This window comes from Staurois parvus, unplaced genomic scaffold, assembly GCF_062004578.1.
Source record: "Staurois parvus isolate SC_StPar_1 unplaced genomic scaffold, SC_StPar_1.0 ptg000303l, whole genome shotgun sequence".
Lineage (NCBI taxonomy): Eukaryota > Metazoa > Chordata > Amphibia > Anura > Ranidae > Staurois > Staurois parvus.
Window position 1 is genome coordinate 7,351,649 of NW_028318099.1, and position 22,320 is coordinate 7,373,968.

General features: G+C 39.2%; 1 protein-coding gene and 1 long non-coding RNA gene across 3 annotated transcripts in view; one reads left to right on the plus strand and one right to left on the minus strand.

Annotated features, from left to right (window-relative positions):
- LOC149457747 (uncharacterized) overlaps positions 1–6,578 on the minus strand; it is a 32,525-nt gene extending 25,947 nt beyond the window's left edge. Inside the window, exon 1 of the long non-coding RNA XR_016313574.1 lies at positions 6,444–6,578. This is a non-coding gene — a long non-coding RNA (uncharacterized LOC149457747). The remainder of the gene's footprint in view (positions 1–6,443) is intronic.
- ARID5B (AT-rich interaction domain 5B) overlaps positions 1–22,320 on the plus strand; it is a 392,920-nt gene that overhangs the window by 296,790 nt on the left and 73,810 nt on the right. Inside the window, exons 1-3 of one of the 2 annotated variants that reach the window (XM_089683204.1) lie at positions 3,693–3,842; positions 12,484–12,596; positions 20,505–20,724. In XM_089683204.1, the coding sequence (XP_089539330.1) occupies positions 3,839–3,842; positions 12,484–12,596; positions 20,505–20,724 (337 nt within the window). In that variant the 5' untranslated portion in view covers positions 3,693–3,838. Of the gene's footprint in view, positions 1–3,692; positions 3,843–12,483; positions 12,597–20,504; positions 20,725–22,320 lie in introns of those variants that run through there. The other variant, XM_089683203.1, reaches the window with a different exon arrangement.

Sequence of the window (22,320 nt, forward strand, 5' to 3'; positions counted from 1 at the left end):
TCATCTTTCCTGGATGACCCGGCGTTTTCCTCCTGCGGGTCATAGCCCTTTTGGATGGCGAGGGGTTAATGGCTTTATTTAGGTAAGGTTCTTTCACTGGGGCCGTAGTGTGCCGCTATCTCGATGGCGGGTGGATGGAGCTCACCTCACTGAGCGTCCATCCCCGGAGCCGGCCACGCATGCGCCCCCTGGAGCTTATTTTTTCATTGTAAAAACAAAATGTAATCTATTGATACTTTCTAGTCCACAAATGTGGTGGCTTCCTTAGTTTTTGTTTTTAGGCTTGTGTTCCCCTTTATTTTAATCTGGTGATCCTAGTAGTAAAACACTTCCTGGCCTAGGGTGAGAACACTCACTCATTGTATGGTATGTATGGAGTTACCATGTTTTCACTTTAGAATAGAAAATGCTAGGAGTACAGTACACCCCCCTTTTTCTCTTTCCCATAATATAGAGGGTATGTATTCTATATTCCTAGTAAATTTCTAGAGTCCATAGGACAGCCCTGGATTTCTGTTTGCATCAGCAGGCATTTTCTTTCTTTTTTTTTAATTAACACATATTACAAATCCATTTCAGTGGTATATTTAAAATGTATTTAACCCCTAACATACATACATTAATACACCACTGGAAGTGTTTTGTTAAATCTGTTTAAGTGCAAAAAAAGTCTGTTGATCTTGTCAGAAATTCAAAGCTGTCCTTTTGTGTCTGCGTCTTCTGCTCACTGCTTGTGTTTTCTCATAAAGCATTCAGAATTTTTATTTTGTACTACAAAGTAAATAGCCTTAATGTTATAGGTAAATCCAGGGAATATCCGATTGCTTCTCTGGGGATCAGGAAGGAGTTTTTTCCCCTGCAGCAGCAAATTAGATCATGCTTTGCTGGGTTTTTTGCCTTCCTCTGGATCAACTGTGGGTATAGGATTATAACTTTTTTTTGGCGGTTGAACTGGATAGACTTTTGTCTTTTTTCAGCCAGACTAACTATATAACTGTGTTGCACAGACCTGCGGGTGGGAGTAGTTGAGTATTTTAGCAAAAGACATTGAGCAGAGCGGACACCACTTAAGCCAGCCTTAGATGGATCAAATCTCTGCCAATTCAGCAGGGACCCGCCAAGTTTTGATCCATCCATGGGCAAGCTGATTGGGTACAACCAGCATGTCAGAATTTTAGCATCCAATTGCTGCCAGCGGCTATAGCCGCTAGCAATAATCATTGTGTTCTGCTACCCATGCAACCCCCCCACTGGGAAAACACAAAAGGTCCAAAGGAGGGATTCCCCCACCAACACTGATTGTGTTAATGGGGAATCGAGCAATTTTCTTTCCTGGAACCCGTTGTAGGAAAGAAAATTGCATAATCTATGACGAAAAATTGGTCGACCACGAAAATCGTCCGGTGCCACTGACCCACTAACAAAGTGAAAATCGGGTGATAATTCTAAGGTCCGATTTTCGGACGAAAAATCGGTCGAATTTCGACTCGTGTATAGCTGGCATATGCTTTATGCCGGCTATACATGAGTCGAAATTCGACCGATTTTTCGTCCGAAAATCGGACCTTAGAATTATCACCCGATTTTCACTTTGTTAGTGGGTCAGTGGCACTGGACGATTTTCGTGGTTCCTCCCCTTTTCAGTGATCGGGCATGTTGGAAAATTCATGAAAAACAACCGAATTTCAACTCGATGGTTAAATCGTACAATCGTTTTTCTGAAAAGAATATGCGCATGAGCCTGTGACCTGGAAGGAACAGAAGTTTCACTTGTTATATGGGGTGAATTTATGACTTGGTCGGCCGTTTTCGAAATCATTGATGGCACCATCGGATTACCAAGCGAACAACTTTTTAGATTCATTGGATAAAAAATCGTTCGGAATTCGGCCCATGTATGGCCTGCATTAGTCTGCAAAAATGTTGTTGTCAGCCCACAGCAGGATATAGGAGCTGAGTGCATTTCTAGTCAATCAACAGGCATTGTTCTGAACTTGCAGGGTCTTTAAAGGGATACAACATGGGGAAACGCACATGTATCGCAGGGATGTACTGCATTTGTAATTTATTCATTTATTTATATAATGCCTTGACATATGTTGTAAAGTCCAAACGAGAGCAAAAAAGATCTGGTTAGAATTTTCATGTACCGTATTTTCCGGCGTATAAGACGACATTTTAACCCCTGGAAATCGTCTACAAAGTCGGGGGTCGTCTTATACGCCGGGTGCTGTGCTGAAACCTTACCGTACTTCCGGGTTGACGCTACTGCGCATGTCTTCGGCAGCAGTAGACGATCGCGGATCACCGTAGCTCGCAGAACTGCATGAGACGTCGGATGCAGCAGTGCTCGATTGAGCTTGACTGAAACTGTGATATGCAGAGAAGGGGATACACAGTGATTCTGCGCATGTCACAGTTTCAGTCACGATCAATCGAGCACTGAACGGCTGCATCCGACGTCTCATGCAGTTCTGCGAGGAATGGTGATCAGTGATCGTCTACTGCTGCCCTAGACATGTGCAGAAGTGTCAGCTCGGAAGTACCGGTATGGTACTGCTGCATCCGACCTTGTCCCCTTAACTGCTATGAGATACGGTAATTATTAATATTATAATGTCTGTGGCAGTTCTGTGCAATTTATGGTATCTTGGAGACAGGCAGGGCTGGGCAGGCAGGGAGAGCTGACCCACCCAATCCAAGCAGGCTTTGTATGCAGTGTGCACAGTGTGCACAGAAAATACTGGTACATTGCTTGCCGTGATTGGTTGGAAGAGGGGGGTAGTCTTATACAGCGAGTATAGCCCAAACCCTATATTTTAACAGGAAAAGTAGGGGGGTCGTCTTATACGCCCAGTCGTCTTATACGCCGGAAAATACGGTACTAATAAGCGGTTTTATTTTCCACTGTGGTGGAAAGATGGGGCTGTTCACGTATGTGTTGCAAAGTGCTATGTTTTTATTCTGTAATATTACTTTAGACTGAAATGTTTGTTGTTAATCATTTGAGGTAACATGAACACTTTTTGATCTTTTACCTGAGCAGTTTGTGGCTAAAAAAATAAATAAAAAAATAAATAAAATGTAGACCAAATGACACATGGCGCTCCATTTCTAATAAAATATATCATTTAATATACTGATGTGGATGAGCACTCTGAGTTTTTCCTCTACATCAGAACAAGAATGTGTTGCTATTTGCTTTTTCCATTTAAAAAAGTGAATTCTTGAAGAAAAAAAAAATACTAGGTACTGGAACCATTGTGTGGAGAGAAGGTGTAAGAGAAACACGTTTGGCAAGTGTTTACCTCTGAAGCTTATTAAAACTATTTTCTCTGCTGCACTTGATGTCTAGGCTGAAAAGCAGCTTTTGATTAAATGTAGGTTTCATAAAACTAGTTAATCGTTTTTACTTATTTTCCACCCTGGGTTTTCTTTTATCTTTTTTTTCGTTGTTACGCTGGCTGTTGACTGTGTCAAACACAGAAGACTTCTAAGAGGTCAAAGCCAACAACGTAGTAAACAGATAAAAAAAAAAAAAGTAATTAAAGCGAAAAGTCATAACCTACATTTAAAAGGTGGTGTAGTGCAGCCCCAACTGGCAGCCAGCTAAAGTCATCCCACTCCTAAGCCACTAATGTAATCTGTGTTTATACCAGTAATGTACTGTAGCTAAGGGGGAGGGGAGTTGTAAGCTCACAGCAGCTACTCAAAGTGTTCATTTTGTGTTAAGCTCACATCCCCACCAAGTCGAGACTTCAGGGATTTAATGGCCAGTCAAATGCAGTGTAGCATTCATGAGAACTGATATAAATGAGACAGATGCTATTCGCCTGGAATGGGTAAATGCTCCTTTATCTTTTTTCCCACCCTGAATTTGCATGTTTTATGTCTGATAGTAGTAGGATTGCATACAGGAGGCAAACTTTAGACCGGAGCTGGGTGTTTTTTTTTTTGTTTTTATTGAATTGTTGCTGCTTATGTTTTCATTCAAGATGCTTGGATACTGTAACCTCCTTGTACATGTACAATTCAGCCTGACGCTGTTAATTCATACACAGGGATGATAAAGCATCTCTGTAAATGCAGGGCTTTTTTTAAGTAAGTGCCAAATTGCACAGTATTTGCAGACTGATTAAAATGTAAATGTAACATGTCAAGAGCTTTGCCAGTTCTCTGTGTGACAAATTTAAAGTGAAAAACAATTAGAGAAGACGATAGATCTCATGCAGTTTCAGTTGTGACAGCTTTTCTCTTATTTTTGGTGCTGGTGGGGGCAGAGTGAAGGTTTGAATAACATCTACCAAGAGAATATTGTAATCCTTTAAATCAATATGTCATACCGTCACTAGCTTTATGATTGATTTGTCATTCAGATTTCAGCTTGTCATGGTGACTTGTATTAATGCTTACCATGTAATGTGATTTCAGAGAGAGCTGATAGGCAATAATCATATTTTTCTTTCTGAAATAAGGGGAAGGCTTTAGAGACACATGCTTCTGTTTGGAGTGCTAATCATTTATTCTGTATATCTGTTGGGTGTGTGTGTATGTATGTGTGTATATGCAGTATGTGTGTATATCTATATATATATCTATCTATTTATATATATATAAATCTATTTATATCTAAAAAAATAAAAATAAAATTATATATATATATATATATATATATATATATATATAATTTTATTTTTATTTTTTTTTCACTGATTTGAGTTGCTTGTCCCATCACATGTAAATATGTTCCATATACATTCATTTTTTTTCTGTGCTGCCATAAAATGAGGGGGAGGTCTTTGGCGCACATGATACCTTGAAGTGCCTGATCTCAAAATCACTGATACTATTGGCTCAGATGTTTTGGGTTGGCAACTTGTACGATTGCACCAGTGATCCTAGCAACTAATTAGGCAACACAATTCAAAGTTATGTTTGCTCTAAACCGCTGTTTTATGTTACTTGCATTATTCATGTGTTCCAATCAGTGTCATTTACCCATGCTAGAATAAAATTAGGAGATGCAACAGCTTACATGCTCATGGCACTGTCTTGTGGTGTTTGTTCTAATAATCGCATTAGCTGGTCATACACACATGGAGATTTTTTCATTTAGATTCATCCATCCCTGCTAAATAAGCTGGATGGTTTAAACTCCCACTGTGGTTATTGTATTCTGACATCAGCGGCTGTCAAAATACCCGACCAGTGACTGCTTCTGATTGAATGCAGGCGCTGTTTGGCCAACACATTTTCTGGCTGTCTCCTTCACTTTTTTAATGGAAGGATATTGGGCATGGAGGTCCTGAAAGGACAATTGTCGACTTGAATTTTGGACAGTTCATCAGGAACCGACAAAAATTCTCAGTGGTTATGGGCACCTTTACACCATAGTCTGGAACCTACTAAAGTTATTTGATTGTTATCTGTGCCTTCAGCAATATCAATCTTCATTTCTGTGATTGGTATCCTTAGTTGCTATGGGTTACCACATACTATCTATGATCTTTGCTTTTGAAACTGCTTTATTATTAATTGCATGTTTTTCGCCTACTTTGTATTAAATTGATGTTTTGCATAGACAGTTGTGCTGTTATTCTCTTCTATATTTGTCAATAGCATAAAAACATGTCAAGAAGTAAACACATTTTGTTTTTCCCTGTATACACTGCTTTTTTTCCTTCTTCTTAATTGGTTGCTCAGTATACAAGAAAAAAAGCGAAGCAGTAATTCCAAGGGAAGTAATTTTCTACTTAGATTGTTATCAGCACGTCATGATAACATGAAACATCCCATATGATTCTTCAATATTACGGAACATGGTCTCCAGTCTAAGCAATTATAAGTAATAATAGAAAATACATGTATAAGTATATAGTAAATAAACAAGAGCTGCTGAAATTGCTGCCTGTGTTGTTTAGTATTTAGTTACTGTCCCGGTGGTATTTAGGCACAGTTGAAGCAATTTACATTTAATTAATGCGTTTCATTCTAGAGCATGTCACAATTAGCTGCCAATCATCTGAGTGCTGTGCAAGCAAGGCCAGTGTTGTTTTCACTTGTTCACTGGTCACTAATAAAGTATCTTGTAGTTTTTTTGTAAATTGTAATTTAGTTATTAAAAAAAATAAAGTGAAATACCAAATTAGTTTAGGAAGACAACAGTCCTTGCCAGCTCAATTACATACATTGATAGGATTTTTAGTAAACTTCATTCCAAAGTCTAACCTGTTCCTACTGACACATGCATTTAGTCCCTTCCTCCCTCCTATGTAATGAGTAGGAGGGTCCTCCTTCTATAGTCATGTTTGGTCCTAGTGTTGTAATAAGGCAAAAACTGCTGAGAAAAGCAGTGAGAACATGAACCGTAACCTACGACCCATGTACAAAACACTCCTAGCTGCCATGATGAAACAAAGGTGACATTTTTGGCAGATACTCACCTATCCAGAAGATCTAGCATTGTCCCACAATGCCATCTTGGTTCTCCTAAGTTATTGTGAACCAGCTGCCTCTTCCGGGTTCAGCCAGCCTCTGATGATGACTGCAGCTCTGCTCACCAGCCTCTGTAAGGCCCTACTGCTGCAATCTCCTGAGATATGTGACATGTCATCCCAAGAAGCAAAACGTAAACCGTACCGCTCAGAATGCCCTGTTTTTTGTTGCTCCGACCAGCTCATGCTGCTCAGGTTGCATGTAGGCTCATCAGGATCAATCTCAGGACTACAACAAAGTGGTGTCCTCTTGCACACTGTTGAGGCACACCAACAGTCACAAACTGTGTAAAAGTGGTTTCAGCTTGTTCTCCACCTGCAGGGGAATCCTTAATGCGTTTCAACATTAGTGGGTGAAATGTATTTAAGGGGGGCTCTCCCATGGGTGGAGAACAAGTGAAAGCCGCTTTTATACAGTTTGTGACCATCAGCATGCCTTAATGTTATGCAGCAGCTGAGGAAGCAGGAACATGCCAGTCTCACCAGGCATAAAGATTTAGAAGAAGTAAAGAGCCCAAAAAAAAGTTGATTTAGATTGCTGAGGGGGTTTTAGTGCACAGAGCCTAAGATCATCTTTGGGGGTAAGAGGGTGAAGGTCCACTTTAAGGTTATACAATTCCTGAACATCTAAATGCTTGATCTCCTTGGCATTTTAGTATGCATTTCAATAAATACATTTCTTTTTTCAAATTTTTTGTGTAGTCACTTGACCACAAAGCTCTGGTGAGAGGGATTTATATCCCCCTCTGATAACAGCTAGAGCTATGGATGTTGGTGGGTGAAGTCACAGCTCTGTGTAGTTGTGCCCCATTGTCAGCCTACCACATTATGCAGAGGAGGCAGAACTTGGCCACAAAGAAAAACCTGAAAAAAAGATATTAAATTGGGATGTATGCTAAAATATTTCTGGAGGCAGCATTATAAAGCTGGGGTGTTGTATAGTGTGTTAACTTAAACCTGAAATTAAAAGTAGCTTGTGTAGCAATTATGTCAATTATGTTAATTAAAGTGAAATGACTCTTTAAGAATACAAAACTACATTCACGGTTAAAAAAATATTTCCCTGTTACAAAATAATTGTAGAACATTGTGACACTCTCCTGGCTCACTGTAATGTTGACAGTTCGCTAACAAATAGACATGTTTCTGAAACAGACCTATCTGTTTGGACAAGAGCATAATGAGGCAATTAATATTACATAATGATAATAGATAACATATGCATTAAATACAAATTCTAATTGCTCCATTTTATTAATGTGTTAAATTTATCTCAGAGGTTGAAATTTAAAGTGGATGGAATAAAACACTGTGGGCTGTGGGTGTTATATATACATGTGTAGGGAATTATATCTTGTTCACAAGCTAGCTTGCATGTGACTTTTTTTTTTATAAGTTGTTTAGTAAGTAATAAAAGTTAGATACAAAAGTCTGCAATTTTTGTTTATTATTCTTCACATTTTAGAATTTTAAATGAAACCATGTTTTGTGCTTAACTACACATGATTTGTAGAATAAAGGTGGTGACAACGCCTTTAAAGGAAACATTTCATAAGAGAAACAAGAAGTCTGCCATTACTTCTGCAAATACTAGTTGCCTGGCTCTCATGATTTGGAGGGATTCACAGGTACGAAAGTAAGGGCTTCTGATTTTTTCCTGACCACTGATCAGTTCTTGTTCCTGGTCAGTTATTTAAAAAGGACTGAAGCCAAAGGACCAACATTATCAGGCCTATGCTTCATAACATGCATGTAACGATGCATCAAATCACGTTACTTGGTTTGTTTTACATATATGTGTGGCATTGCGTGACATGGAAAATAATTCAGGTACAGTTTTACTACTGTCAATGTGCACCATGTGCTCCATAGCAGTGAATTGTAATGCAAAATAAAAAGCTTAATACACATTTTCATGAGCTGCAAATGCATGGCTTCTGAGGCCAGCCCTGGCAGCAGGCCAGTTCTTCTTGGCCTAGCTACATTTGGAAAACAACAGGCTCCTCTCACACCTCCCTAGATGTTGAGCACATAACTTTGTAAAGACCCACTATGAAAAGTTGTTTTGAAAAAAGTAAGAATAAAGCAAGAAAATGGAAGCCAGCCTTATGGTTATGTGCACACCTTTACAGTACAATAAAACAAAGCACGCTAATGTGTGTTATGGAATTCCATTAACTTAAAAGGGCTCTCTAGCCAAACAAAACCTACCAAAAAACCTTCCCTTTATTTATTTTTTTTTTTTTGAAAGGCAGAACACGGCAGTTCATTTTAGTGCATTATCACAGGCTAAAATGCACAGGTATTGATAAGGTACTTTTGGGTGCCATTAAGAATGAATGGCACTGCTGCAACACCGCGCAAAATGCACATTCCCACAGTGCAAAGCTGTGAACCCAGTCTGAGGTTGTCTACTGTGCCCAATTGGAAATGTTCATATTGATCATTACCTTAGGGGACACTAATAAAATCACTCTGTCCCTAAAAAAAAAATCAACTTTGTCTCAAATGCTTTTCTTAATGTCGGTTGGTACATGTGTGGTACTGTACAGATACAGCTGTGCTTACAGTACAGCAAGTAAAAAATGAACATTTCCAGCTAAGTCTGCTCTAATCATTTGCATGGATAGTAGAGCTTATCAAATGTTATTTAGGTAAAGCTGGCATGGAGTATTTTTAAACATAATATATGGAAGCAACAGGGGCGGACTGACAACTCATGGGGCCCCCGGGCAATAGGAGATCATGGGGCCCCTGTGTCCTTGCCCAAACTCAAAAAAGCCTATGAAAAAGGTACCAGGGGCATCTCATGGGGCCCCCTACTGACCCCAGGCCCTCGGGCAATGCCCGGGTTTCCAAATGGTCAGTCCGCCCCTGGGAAGCAAGTATCCAGTATGACTAGTGCAGCTAATCAGTGGCAACGAATAACATTATTCGTACTTCTTTAAATTGAAGTTTATACTGCAGTTGATACAACATATTATTTGCCAGATATGGAGCATGCAGGTGCACACAATGCTTCATTTTACCCATGGAAACTAGTGTGTTTATAAACCTAAATTTGTCATCAGCAAAACTGAGCTGAGGCATTGTTAGAGCAGTCAGACTTATGAATTATATGAGTGGAACCCATCCAGCATTTCAGAAGTTGTGAACAGAGTTGGGCGTGTCTGTGACCGAAGTTGACCTGTTCATTGAAATTCTTTGAAGAATAGTTGCTGGGATGTCCAGTTCATAATTTATGTACAGCTGTTATTTAAAAAATGTGAGCCTATTTTTGTGGATTTTTGCATGAATGGATCCTACAATATATCTTCTATAAAAGTTATTGATAATAACGACAGTCTTGTTTGACAAATAAAACATTTTACGCTAATGTATTTTTAATGGACAAAGTTGTTGTTACAAAACGTACATTTAGTAACTACTTGAATCCTCCTTATTAGCAATATTTCAGCCAAATTCTTTCTGTAGCTGCTGATGCACCATCAGGAGGTACACTGACACATTCCTAAATATAAATTGCTTCAGTTTTTGGATTTCACAAATCTCTTGAATGGTCTGTGGGTGGGCACAGACAACAGTAAAAACTTGTAAGAGGTTTTAACCCATCCAGAACTTAAAGTGTTGGTTGGTAATTTAGAATTTGGCTTTTAGCCATATTGTTGTTCTGTTCCTTTTTTGTCATGTTGCATGACCCACAGACACCCATTGTTTTGTACATTGGTACCCTGATTGCAAAGCTATTCGGGTCCCAAGGCAACAAAACGAACTTCATATTTTTTATATTTCAGTGCTGGTATACATTTTCTATGTAAATTTATCAAAAAGTTCCCTTTTTTTCATCTGAAGGACATTGTTCCAGTATTGCTTTAGAACATCCAGGTGCCCTCAGAAGTTTGGTTTTCTTTTTTGAGAGTGGTGGTTTCCACCATAGTTTCTGTTAATAAAGAAAAACTAATTCATTGTTTTTCTTATGGGAGGCTCATAAACATAGATGTCAAAGTTAAGATGCCACAAAAGAATCCTTTGTCTCTTGTTTTATGATTGTATGGTGTGTCCTTGTAGTGAAAATTGTTGCACACCTACATCCAGGATGAGTAGCAATAATTGTAGGACACTTTTGTTTGGTCCATATTACAATTTAAAACATTCTGTAGTGAAGAGCACATGATACAGTATTTCAGGACAATTCAAATCTGAACAGGGAGCAACATCTGACTCATTGAAGGGGAAGAAGCTCCAGTTATCCTTTGAATATGTAATTACAATAGAGGATTACATGCCATTATACATAAATGGTCTTTATTGTTAAACCCTATATCATTAATGGCCTATGTACAGTTAGTTGGAAACTTTTGTAAAGTCATTAGTACTTTTTTATGTAAATGTTATAACAAAAGTTTAGAAGCTCATAAATAAACACCAGTTATTGAAAGTCTATGAATTTCTAGTAAATCATTAGTCACTCATAAATGTCGGCAGTGAGTCAGCTCAGTTTATATTATGAAGCTGTGGTCATAATCAACTTTTGCAAAAATTTTTACAGCTCTTTTGTTGTTATGACAGGCCAACGTACAAGAAAGACCATTAATTGTAATCTGCTCATAGTAACTACATTTCATGATGATACATGATTTTTACCAAACATATTATGCTGTAATTGTACAGCATATTCTTAAACACATAAGTGCCAGCATTTAAATAGAACATGAGGTCAGAGAAATAAGAGAGCAGCCATAAGCCGCATTCTTGTTTTAGGTCTGTAAGTCAGAAGTGTTAAAGATGAATTCCAGGGTTGGTATATTTCTACATAGTTACATTGGTCCAGCTTGGGCCAATAAAGTTGTATATATCATACCTGGCCAATGCCCCTGAAAGCTGGAAATCACTGAAGTAGACACCGCTTTGCTTCTTCAGTGATCTCCACCTGCTTACAGATTGTGGTGGCGTCGCCATCCTGCCTGTCCACCACATCTAATCAGAGAACGATTTGCATTCATTCAGAAATTGAAACATTTTCTGAATGGCCACCAGGCTGAGCTTCCAACCTCTTGTATGTAGAATGCACTAGGCCAGCTGCTCAGCACTGGACCCAAATGCAAGTGAAGATCACTTGATTAACGGTGTACACTTCAGTGATTTCCAGCTTCCAGGTCATTGGCCAGGTATTGGTCCAAGCTGGTAACCATGAATACAAAATCCATCCCTGGAATTCACTGGCAGTTAGCAATTTAAAGACAAGACCAGCAATGGCAGCCTCCCATTCTTCCCATGACAGTTGTACTTAAAATGTTTATAGTATTCATTGCACTAATTTTAATTTGCAGTTGGCAGCTTATAACTTTATTTTTTGGATAGTTCTGCAAAAAAGTACATTTAAAATCCAGACGTTTCAGAAGCTTGCTAGAAAAAGATTATTCTTGTATCGGACAATAGTATTTGGACAGTGGTATTTTGTGTTTCAGAGGACATTGATGGGTTAAATCAGCAGCCTCCGCCAGCAGATTTTGCTCATTGTCATTTCTGTATTCATTAGTAGAAAGGCACAGTCTCAGTGCTGGCCTCTCTATTTATTATTTCATATATTAAATTCTTAGTGTCTTTGTTGGCTTTGTAATGGGAACATCATATCAAGAAACCAGAAAGTCTAGCGGTGTTATCCCATTGCAACAGTCACTTAAGAATGAACTGCAATGTAACGTTTAGGCAGGCTCGGCCTCTAATACGCCCATATCTTATAGTTGTGTAATTGTCCTGATTTTTGGCCCAGCAAATCTAATTAGGAACGCTATTTCTAGAAATCAGATTACTAGTGTTATTATGATTATTATTCAGCTTACACTGCGGAGCTGTGCAGTAAGGGAAACGGATTAAAAACACAGCATAACTTGGCAAGTGCTGAAATTAATACACAACTTATTTAATGCGATAATAAAGCTTTCTGTCACTTGTAGCTGATTATAATAGATTTATGTTTTCCTTTCAGCACCAAACCTTAAAGGCAGACCCCGTAAAAAGAAGCAATGCCCTCAAAGGAGAGATTCTGTAAATGGAGTAAAAGATGCCTCCAATATTTGCGAGGGCAAAACTGTTGCCAAGGTAATCTTTTAAAAGCTTACTTTCATTTCTGCTGCCTCTTGAATGTTTATTGTTCCCCTGTCTCAGATTGAGATGGCTATTTTTAGCATAAAGAAAATGTTGTGGTGTTTTTTTTCCCTTCTTGTAAAAATGCAGCGTTAGTTTGACACCAGACTGATTTTGTCTAGAGAAAGGAGCAGAAAAGTAGGACAATGTTCTTGCATTCACATCATGTAGTGTTAGCCGGCTCCTGGTGACATATTAACTTTCTTGTATAATAACTTTTCTGTAAATAGACTGAAATGAATAAACAAGACACAACGCTTGCTTTTGTAATGGTAGTTATTGCTATTGTTATTACTGCCAAGATAGTAATATTTTTACACATTTGGATGTCTAAATTGGAAAAAAAAGACAAATGTTTGTTAAATTGAACCTGTGGCAATCTTCAACAGTTTTGGCAGAGAGGATGACAAAACAAAAACCCCTGAGTAACTATGACTAATTTGACCTCTTGTGGCTCCCAACTCTTTTATTATAACACAGCTTAATTTGGCTGATCAGTCATAGATAGTCAGTAGTCCATAAATACTACCAGACACCCCATCCTTCAGGGAAATAGCAGAAATGCCAGTCCACATGTGATGGGATCTATGTGATCGACTTACCAGGAAAGTGAAATTAAAGAATAAGTTCACCTTTTGTAACATGTTACACCCATGTTCTGGGAATATGCTTTAGAGCAGTGGTTCTCAACCTTCCTAATGCCGCGACCCTTTAATACAGTTCCTCATGTTGCAGTGACCCCCAACAATAAAATTATTTTTGTTGCTATTTCATAACTGTAATTTTGCAGTGGGAGGAGTAGTGCCACATCATTGGTGTCAGTGGGAGGAGTAGTGCCAAATCACTGATGTCAGTGGGAGGAAGAGTGTCCCATCGTTGGTATCAGTGGGAGGAATAGTGTCCCATCATTGGTATCAGTGGGAGGAATAGTGCCATATCGTTGGTGTCAGTGGGAGGAATAGTGCCCCATCATTGGTGTCAATGGGAGGAATAGTGCCCCATCATTGGTGTCAATGGGAGGAATAGTGCCACATCATTGGTATCAGTGGGAGGAATAGTGCCCCATCATTGGTGTCAGTGTGGGAGGAATAGTGCCCCATCATTGATGTCAGTGTGGGGGGGAATAGTGCCCCATCGTTGGTGTCAGTGGGGGGAGGAATAGTGCCCCATCGTTGGTGTCAGTGGGGGGGAAATAGTGCCCCATCGTTGGTGTCAGTGGGGGGAAATAGTGCCCCATCATTGGTGTCAGTGGGAGGAATAGTGCCCCATCATTGCTGTTAGTGACACCAATGATGGGGCACTATTCCTCCCACTGACACCAATGATACTTACTTTGCTGACTCCTGCTCCAACCTGGGCTCACTCCCTCCCTCTCCCATCTACAGCCAGCATACCTGGCTGCAGCAGCACCATCTGCACGGTACAGACACTTACCGGTCAGCTGTCTTCCTTCTCCGGCCGCTCTCCTCTTCACTCGCTTCGGCAACTCCCTCACTCGATCTTCTTTGATCTTCGTGCTGCCGCTCGGCTCCTCCTCTCCAAGCTCCACCTCCTCGCCGATGATTGGCCGCCTGTGTGCCTCTCCTGAGCTACAGTTCTGGCGGGCAATCACCAGCGAGGAGGCGGAGCTGTTGAGTGACCCCAGGGGTGTGGCCAGATGACAGGGGCGGCATGTCATCCACACATTGCCTGGAGATGGATAGAAGAGCGGTGTCTCGGTTCCTAAGACCATCGGAAATATGTGTTTTCCGATGCTCCTAGGCGACCCCTGTGAAATGGTGGTTCGACCCCCAGGTTGAGAACCGCTGCTTTAGAGGCTCCAGAAACAAAAAAATAATAAATGCAAATTTTTTTACCTGCAAAAAAAGTGCATTTGTTATTTTTTGTTAAAAGGCGAATTTTTCCTTTTATGGCTAGCCATATACATTTGGATTTTCTTTTATCAGCCTACAGACTGAACGAGAAAAATCCACTTGATTTCCCCAATCCACACTAAACCTCGCTGATTGAGGAATCACCCCTACTGGTTACTGTATTTAGACGACTAGCAGTCCTGGCTACTAGGAAACTTGAACAGTGACTGCATTCATTTGGATGCCGTCACTGTTTGGCCTGCAATTTTCCACTGAGCTCTTTTTTTCAGCTCAGATTTTTCAGTTTATTTTTGTCAAGCCTAGTGGTGTTGACATGGCAATCCACAGCTCAAAATCTGCTTGCTAAATTCACTAAAATTTGAGCTGTGTTTGGCTAGCAGTAGTTTGTTTTCCTTCACGTGTTCCCTTGTGGCTATAATCTTAGTAGATGTAAACCATAAAGCTGACCATAAATGGTTTTAAATTTGTCCAGTTCACCAGGCCATTCTAATCTTCTTGAATGGGACTGTTCGTGAATTTTTGTTTGATCAGCACTGCAGCCAGTCAACTGCAGGGCTGATCAGTGTATTCTTGCAGCAGAGCAGTCCCCAGTGTCAGAATACAATAGCGCAGCGGGGAGGATTCCTTCATTCACATCATTTGTGTGGATGACGGAATCTGTCCAGCCTGCAGGATGATCAAAAAATAATGAGGCATGTATAGACAGCTTAACTGAATGGCATTTAGTTTTCTGAAATACCCTGTACTATGAGTAATTTCAATTTTATTTGTTTTTATCCGTCTTAGCAGGATCACCAGATATTACATTAAATAAAGTTTTGTAAATTGCCATCAATGGTAGTTCTTCCTGGAGGCTGCCATTTTGATGACACCCAGAGTCCCTGACAGCAGATTGGCCTCTACAAATTAAGCACAGTGCCTAAAAATAGAGAACAACTGAGCATGTGCAGAGCAGGTTGAGACATTATATTACTGACTTCTCAACAGTATAGGCACTTATTTATAATGTTTTACATAGCTGTACTGGCAAAAGGGGCCAGTCTGAAGTCATCTAGCAGAACTTAGTTTTCTAACTATAAAGTTCCACTTTAATGAAAGTATATGTTAAAATATTAAGACTTTTGAAATTACATGAACATTTTAAAAGTTGAATGAGATTTTACTGATTGGATTTACACATAATTTAAGATAGCCTTGAAAGGACGTTAATAAAGTGCACTTCTCACACACCTTCGCAATTCAGATTGAGGGTGTGATGCAAAAATTGCAAACCAGAAGTTCGCTTCAGGTAAATGTTATGCAAACGTTGACTTTTCTTGTGAAGCAGCTTTGCCTTACCCCTCCCACCTTTTGGCCTCATCTCAACCACCCTTGGTTCTCTATATTGGTATTTTAATGGGCAGTCTATTTGACTAATTGGGAAGCTCTGGAGATCAATAAAAAAAAATCTGACGTATTTACTGCAGTTGGAAGCCTTTATTGTGGCGAACAATACAGAACAGAAAAACAAAAACAGATTTCTCTGTGGATGAAGTGACTATCAGGTTCACTTTATTCCACATAAAAAGCATAATGCTTAGTGCTCTCCTGTGTTCTTGCACAAAGGGCACTGCAATGCTAGTATCTATATATACCTTCACATAGTTTCTACAAAGAACTTGGAGGAATCTTTAAGCAAACAGAGAAGTTATTCAGTCTCAGGTGCTTTCTTTTTGCTGCTTCCAAGTGTTAACATTCAGCAAAGATCACTTTCCTTGCAAATATCAAAATCTGCATAGACTGTGAGGAGGGCAGCATAGACCCATTTCAATTTATTTTTCAGTTTTCTCTTCTGAGCGGAGTGGGTGGAGAACAAATACTATTATTACTTGCACGTGTACTATATTATTTGCACATGTACTCTATTAATATATGCCTTTTTTTAACAATGAAATAGTCAAACAATGTAAATATGTTAGTAAACATGATTGAATTTCTCATGTTTACTATTTAAAATGTAATTGGGAGAAAAAATGATAGTGAATGGTTTAATAAGTAACCTGAAATAGTTGTATATGTTCACTCATGTTTGTCTAAAATCACCATTATCTGTACAGATATTGAGGTATTTGACATTGTATATAAATTTCAGGCAAAACTCTAAATGTACAGATACAGCTCATTACTGATTTGTAATTCAGTTCAGCCAGTCTTGTGATTCAGGCAACCCCTTCCAGGCAGCACAGCAATAAATCTTTGCAGCCTTCTGTGTCCCCACTCTGCTTCCATCAATCATATACTGGGCACTGAATCAGCATGATCAAACTGCAAAAAGAAAAACAAATTTGCCTGCCTGTTCACAATTTTCTATAAAATTTACACTGAGATGTGCACTCAACACACTCCTGTGCGCATGGCCAGCCAGTCATGGCTGCCAAAGACCCCACGACTAGAAGAAGCAGGGGAGAGGATATCTACACCAGCGAGGTATCTCACAGATGTCACAATGCTGGACTTTAGTTCCACTTTAAGGCCCTACCAGGAAATAGTAGGCAGTGTGCTAGGGTGGTGTGTAAATCATATCTCAAGCCAGACAGAATTACAAATACTTTAACAGAAAAAACAAATATATATATATATATATATATATATATATATATATGTGTGTGTGTGGTGTGTGTATTTAATCTATTTTCTTGAACATCTACTTTAATTTAAGATGCAATGTTTTATGCATACCTCTCCAAACGTCTGGGTCTCCTCTTTAAGAGCTACAGTCTCTACCAGTCTTTAATGCTACCAGAAGTATTGGGAGCCTGTGTCTCTGCTGTACACTGTGGTTCCATCTACTGGCACCAATGTCACTGCGGTGTCCCTTAGTTATGTATAGGAAAGGCTAAAATGGATCTAAAACTAAAAACAATCCTTACAAGAAATTGCATAAGGAAAAAATGTAAGCCTGGACAGATTAAAAAAATAATCTTCTAGAAATCCCTGGAAATCTTCCCTCCTCTTTTGATTCTCACATGACCAGTACCCTTAAGCCCCTTCGGCAGTAATCTGCATGTAACTGTCACCAACCTGGTGAAGAATTACAAGAATTCCAGAAAGTTACATTTTTCTGAGATCACTAGCTTTTTTTTAACATCACTCAGAGAATGTTTTTTTTTCTAAAGAAATATCATTTTTCAGAGTATAGGTCTGCTTTAGCTTGTTAAAAAGTAGATGAATAAAAATCCATTTCAGAAGTGGTGCCTGGATCCCTTAACTCTGCTTTTCACTATACCATCATTATTTCAGATAGCTTCAGTACTGATAAGCTCCCTTTTTTATTCCTTGTGACTATAGTAAGAACATTTCACACACACCAACTTGTTTTTCTTGATTGATTCATTATTAATGTTATTTTACAACTTCTTCTTCAGCCCTATGCAAATGGTATTTAGGGGTAATTTGTTTTAATCTTTAAAAATACCCTGTCAGGTTAGAAATATGGAAGATGCTGTTCCTTTTTAATGTGCACACTTAGGGGCTGTCATCACAATCCTTTATCAACTACATGGTGGCTCATTGAACTGGAGAAGACATGCATAATGGTTGTAGTCACATGCTTTTACTTGGCCAATGATGTCCTAATTAGTGAAGCAAGGATTAGGCTGGTCATACATGTTAGCTTTTTTTTTTTATCAACCAGTGGGGTGGATGGAGGAATGCAAGGTGAGGTGCAACCAGTTGGCACATGACCAAAAACTCTTGGTAGGACTTGGGCAGTTGCAGTTCCACCACTGTGTGGATATATGCTGGTGGTTGCTTATTCTGCCACTTTGTGTTATACTTCTGCAAGAAGTGGTAAACTGCTGACTTGCAAGTGCATAAGTTATGCTGCTAGCACATAGAAGCTGATAACGCTGCAACTATTTAATCATCATACATCTTTACAATACACATGTCACTAAATTGTACCACTCAAAACCAGGCTCAGTGGTGTCTCACCCTTTGATGAAGTCAGCAGAATGAAACGCGGCAGAATGGCCTGGAAGTGCAAAAGAACACACAGGGATCGCAAATGTCTAGTGCATTACCCAAAAATGTATTAAAAGAAACCTAGTAGCTGACTGAATACTCACAAAGGACAGAAGTGGCATGCATAACAACAATCTCCAATGGTCAACCATTGCGACAACGAATGACCAAATTATTGACGATGCTGGCTTCTGATGCATTTCAGGGGCACATCCCCTTCCACAGAGCTCAAGCCAGCTGGTGTTTGCCTCCTAATAAATGCAACAGGCACCCCATAGCTCCACTCTCCAATTAGGGAGGTGTCGCAACATCAGACTTGCCAGATTTTTGGGTAATGCACTAGGTGTTTGCCCCCCCTGTGTGTTATATTGCAGTCTATGGTTGGATTCCCCATCAGAAGAGGGCTACACCACTGAAGCATTGTTCCAGAGGAAATATAGACTCCACACATTATCCCAATCTTGGGACTGTCCTTTTGAGCACTGAAGTAGTTGTCTTGTTTTTTGGCCTGGAAGTGCAGGATGGCCTGAAAGTGATGTCATATGCCATCCTGGAAGTGACACGACAGCAGCATTCAGAAGGTCCCTGTGGGACACCATGAGCCAGCTCACTGAGGGGTGGTGTTGTTAAAAGTTGCTGATTTAGGCACTTTATTTGTTGTAATATTTGATGGGTGTTTGTTTACTTGCTTATGTGAGTAGTGTTTTAATCAAAGCTGAAGACATTTTAATTTGTTTTATGATATTTACACAATTGGAGCTTTCTTTATATGTTTAACATTTTAGGGACCATCTTATGAGCCAGACTGGGGGCAAAACAATGGATGGTGGTGAATAGGCCATATTGATTCAAAGTGCTTTATGCCAATCATATTTTATGAGATACATAGCGTATGCGTGTAAAGGCAGGCGTCCCAATATTTTGGTAATATAGTGTATATGTAGGAACAATTGGGCAGCTTTCTATGACGCTAAGTTGTTGCATTCTTCTTAGGCTCATAGCTCTAATTAGGAGTCCTTTGTCTTGCAATTTCTAAGAGATACAATAGAAGTGAAAGTGTCATAAGTTCCCCATAGACACCCATAACCCCTTGAGCGCAAACTGTCAGCATATGGATTTTGGATGACTGCAGCCTGGTGTTCTCAGAGATCTGCTGCCATCTACAGTATTGTCTTGCAGTAAAGGATACTTGTCATAGGAAAAATGTATAGACAGATATAGCTGTTCTCCTTCTTCTGAAAATAATAGTTGCCTGGCTAGCATGCTTTTGGTTTGGTTTTAATGCTTGTGAAACACTGACCAGAAACAAGTAAGATGAGGAATTCTGATCATGTTTTTTAAATCTGACTTTAATTTGTATATTTGTTCTGGGTCTGTTTCACTGTATTGGAGCCAGACACAGGCAGACAGCTAACATTTGTAGATGATGACCAGCACGGTGACCTCCATATTTATGTGAAGACAGGTGTGCTTTGAAATTGAACTTAAGCTGCTAAAGGTTGTTTATTTTACTCCATATGGATTTTACACATCCTTGCAACACAGTACAGTCATGGTGGTGACTTTTCTTTACTGCTGTTTAGCAATATAATACAGTTATCTCCTTGCTTGCAGTTGGACAGTGAAAGAGCAGCAGCAAACTGTTGAGTTCATTCTTCTGCTCACTCTGCTGTACCCTCTTGTCAGCACATGTGGATGCAGCACAACTAACTGGCTCCTAATGCTGTATTTTTCAAAATCCTTCAAATGTTGTGATGCAGGCAATTACAAGATATGAAATACATTTAATGATTTTAACGAATATATGACTGTATTAAATCTTGTTTTTTTACATCCGCCAGTATTGTACTACTTTAAGGTTAGGTTTACTGTGGTAGGAGTCTTACTGTAGAAAACATGAGAATGAAAAAAGTCACACTATTTTCCTATTTGCCTCCAGTATTTGCTAAATACAATATCAGTCACATCATGTGTGTAATTCTTCCAGGTAAAATGTGAAGTAAAGACAAGCTTACCAAAAGCCAAGCCAGCCAATGGCAACTGCAAGAAAATCCCAATTGAGGAAAAACCAAAGGCCCCCGTGGAAGATGGATGCAAGGCTGAAGAATGCAAAGCTGATGAGCAAGCATTTCTAGTAGCACTGTATAAGTACATGAAAGAGAGAAAAACTCCAATTGAAAGGATACCATATTTAGGCTTTAAGCAAAGTAAGTGCTGCTTTTTAAATAATCAGCTGAACATACAACTTTAAGTAGAATTTTAACCTAAACCTAATTAGTCTTAAAATGTCCCCTCCCCCTTCCAAACACCTATGCTGACTAGCCTGAGTAAAAAAGAAAACAAAAAGTGTGTGTGTATGTGTATATATATATATATATATATATATATATATATATATACACACACACATTTTCAGCCCACTCCAGTCTGGTCAAAGGGGAGGGTGCATGGGAGAGGAGAAAGCACCAAGGGGAGCGGTGACTTCATCCATAGGCTCCCATGTCCCATTGTTGGCATTCCCTCCTCTCCCCTGCAGCTGCTGCTGGTGGACACAGGAACTGGATCGTGTGACTGGACTGGAGCAAGCTGAAAATAGGTAAGTTTATACAAAGACATGCTGGTAGGTTAATTAGCTCCTGTCTAAATTGGCCCTAGTATGCGTATGTATGAATGTAAGTTAGGGACCTTAGATTGTACTCCCTTTGAGGGTTAGGCACTGATGTGAATGTACAATATATATATATATAAAGCGCTCCATAAATTGATGGCGCAATATAAGTACCTGTAATAAATAAAAATAAATACATCTTTTTTACACCGGCTAGTCAGCATAGGTATTGGGAAGGAGGAGATGATATTTTTAAGACTAGCTAGGTTTGACTGGAATTGTACGTCAGGTTTATTTGGCATGTAGTGTAACTTACATTGTACTGTTACTCCCAATAAACATGAATATTTCAACAAATTCACCAAAGTATGATCCTGCATAAACCTCTGCTCCAGTTTAATCTGAATTGGGCTTGGAACTTCAGTCACGTATAACAAGTTTTTAAGCTGGCCATGGATCCAAATTCGTCCAGTTCAGCAGGCACCAGTTGAATTTCGATCCATGTACAGGCAGGGAGGTTGTGCAGAAGTTGAATTGCTAATCGATGTCTTTACGACCTCTCTGTTGGATTTTCTCCGCTCGATTAGAGCTGCAGGCTATTATTTGCAATTCTGATTGGTGTATTCTGATGGCAGGAGGGGGGGAGTTTCTAAACCCTTCCCTGTTTGGTGAAAAAAAATGTTGCCTGACGTTGTGCTTTAAAGTGTATTTTTACTTTTGCAGCCAAATTGGGATAACATCTACTTTATACTTTTTATGCGTTCCCATTCACATAGCATAAAAAAACTTAAAAATTGCTGCTTACCTCTAATTGCTTTTATTTGATTAAAAACCCTACCTAGCTTTCCCTTGCTATGTAATGTAAGGATGGTGCTTGGGTGTTTATACTCAACTTAATTAAACCTGTTTTTATTGTGTTGGCAGATCTCATTATTATTTGTAAACTAGATTTGAACAGCCTGTCCTAGCTCAAGGGTTGGGTTCTGCATTGTATGTTAATGCATTTTGAAAAAATTGTCTGTGAAGTCTGTCCTTTATCTGCACAATGCCACCTATTCTAAGCAATAGAAACTGACTATATAGTCATATGTCTAAATTTACTCCAAAAAAGCAACTACAAAATGTAAGAACTAAATATTACTTTATATACAGTGTTATTTTAGGTAGGCTGTGTGCATAGGAACACATAGCAGAC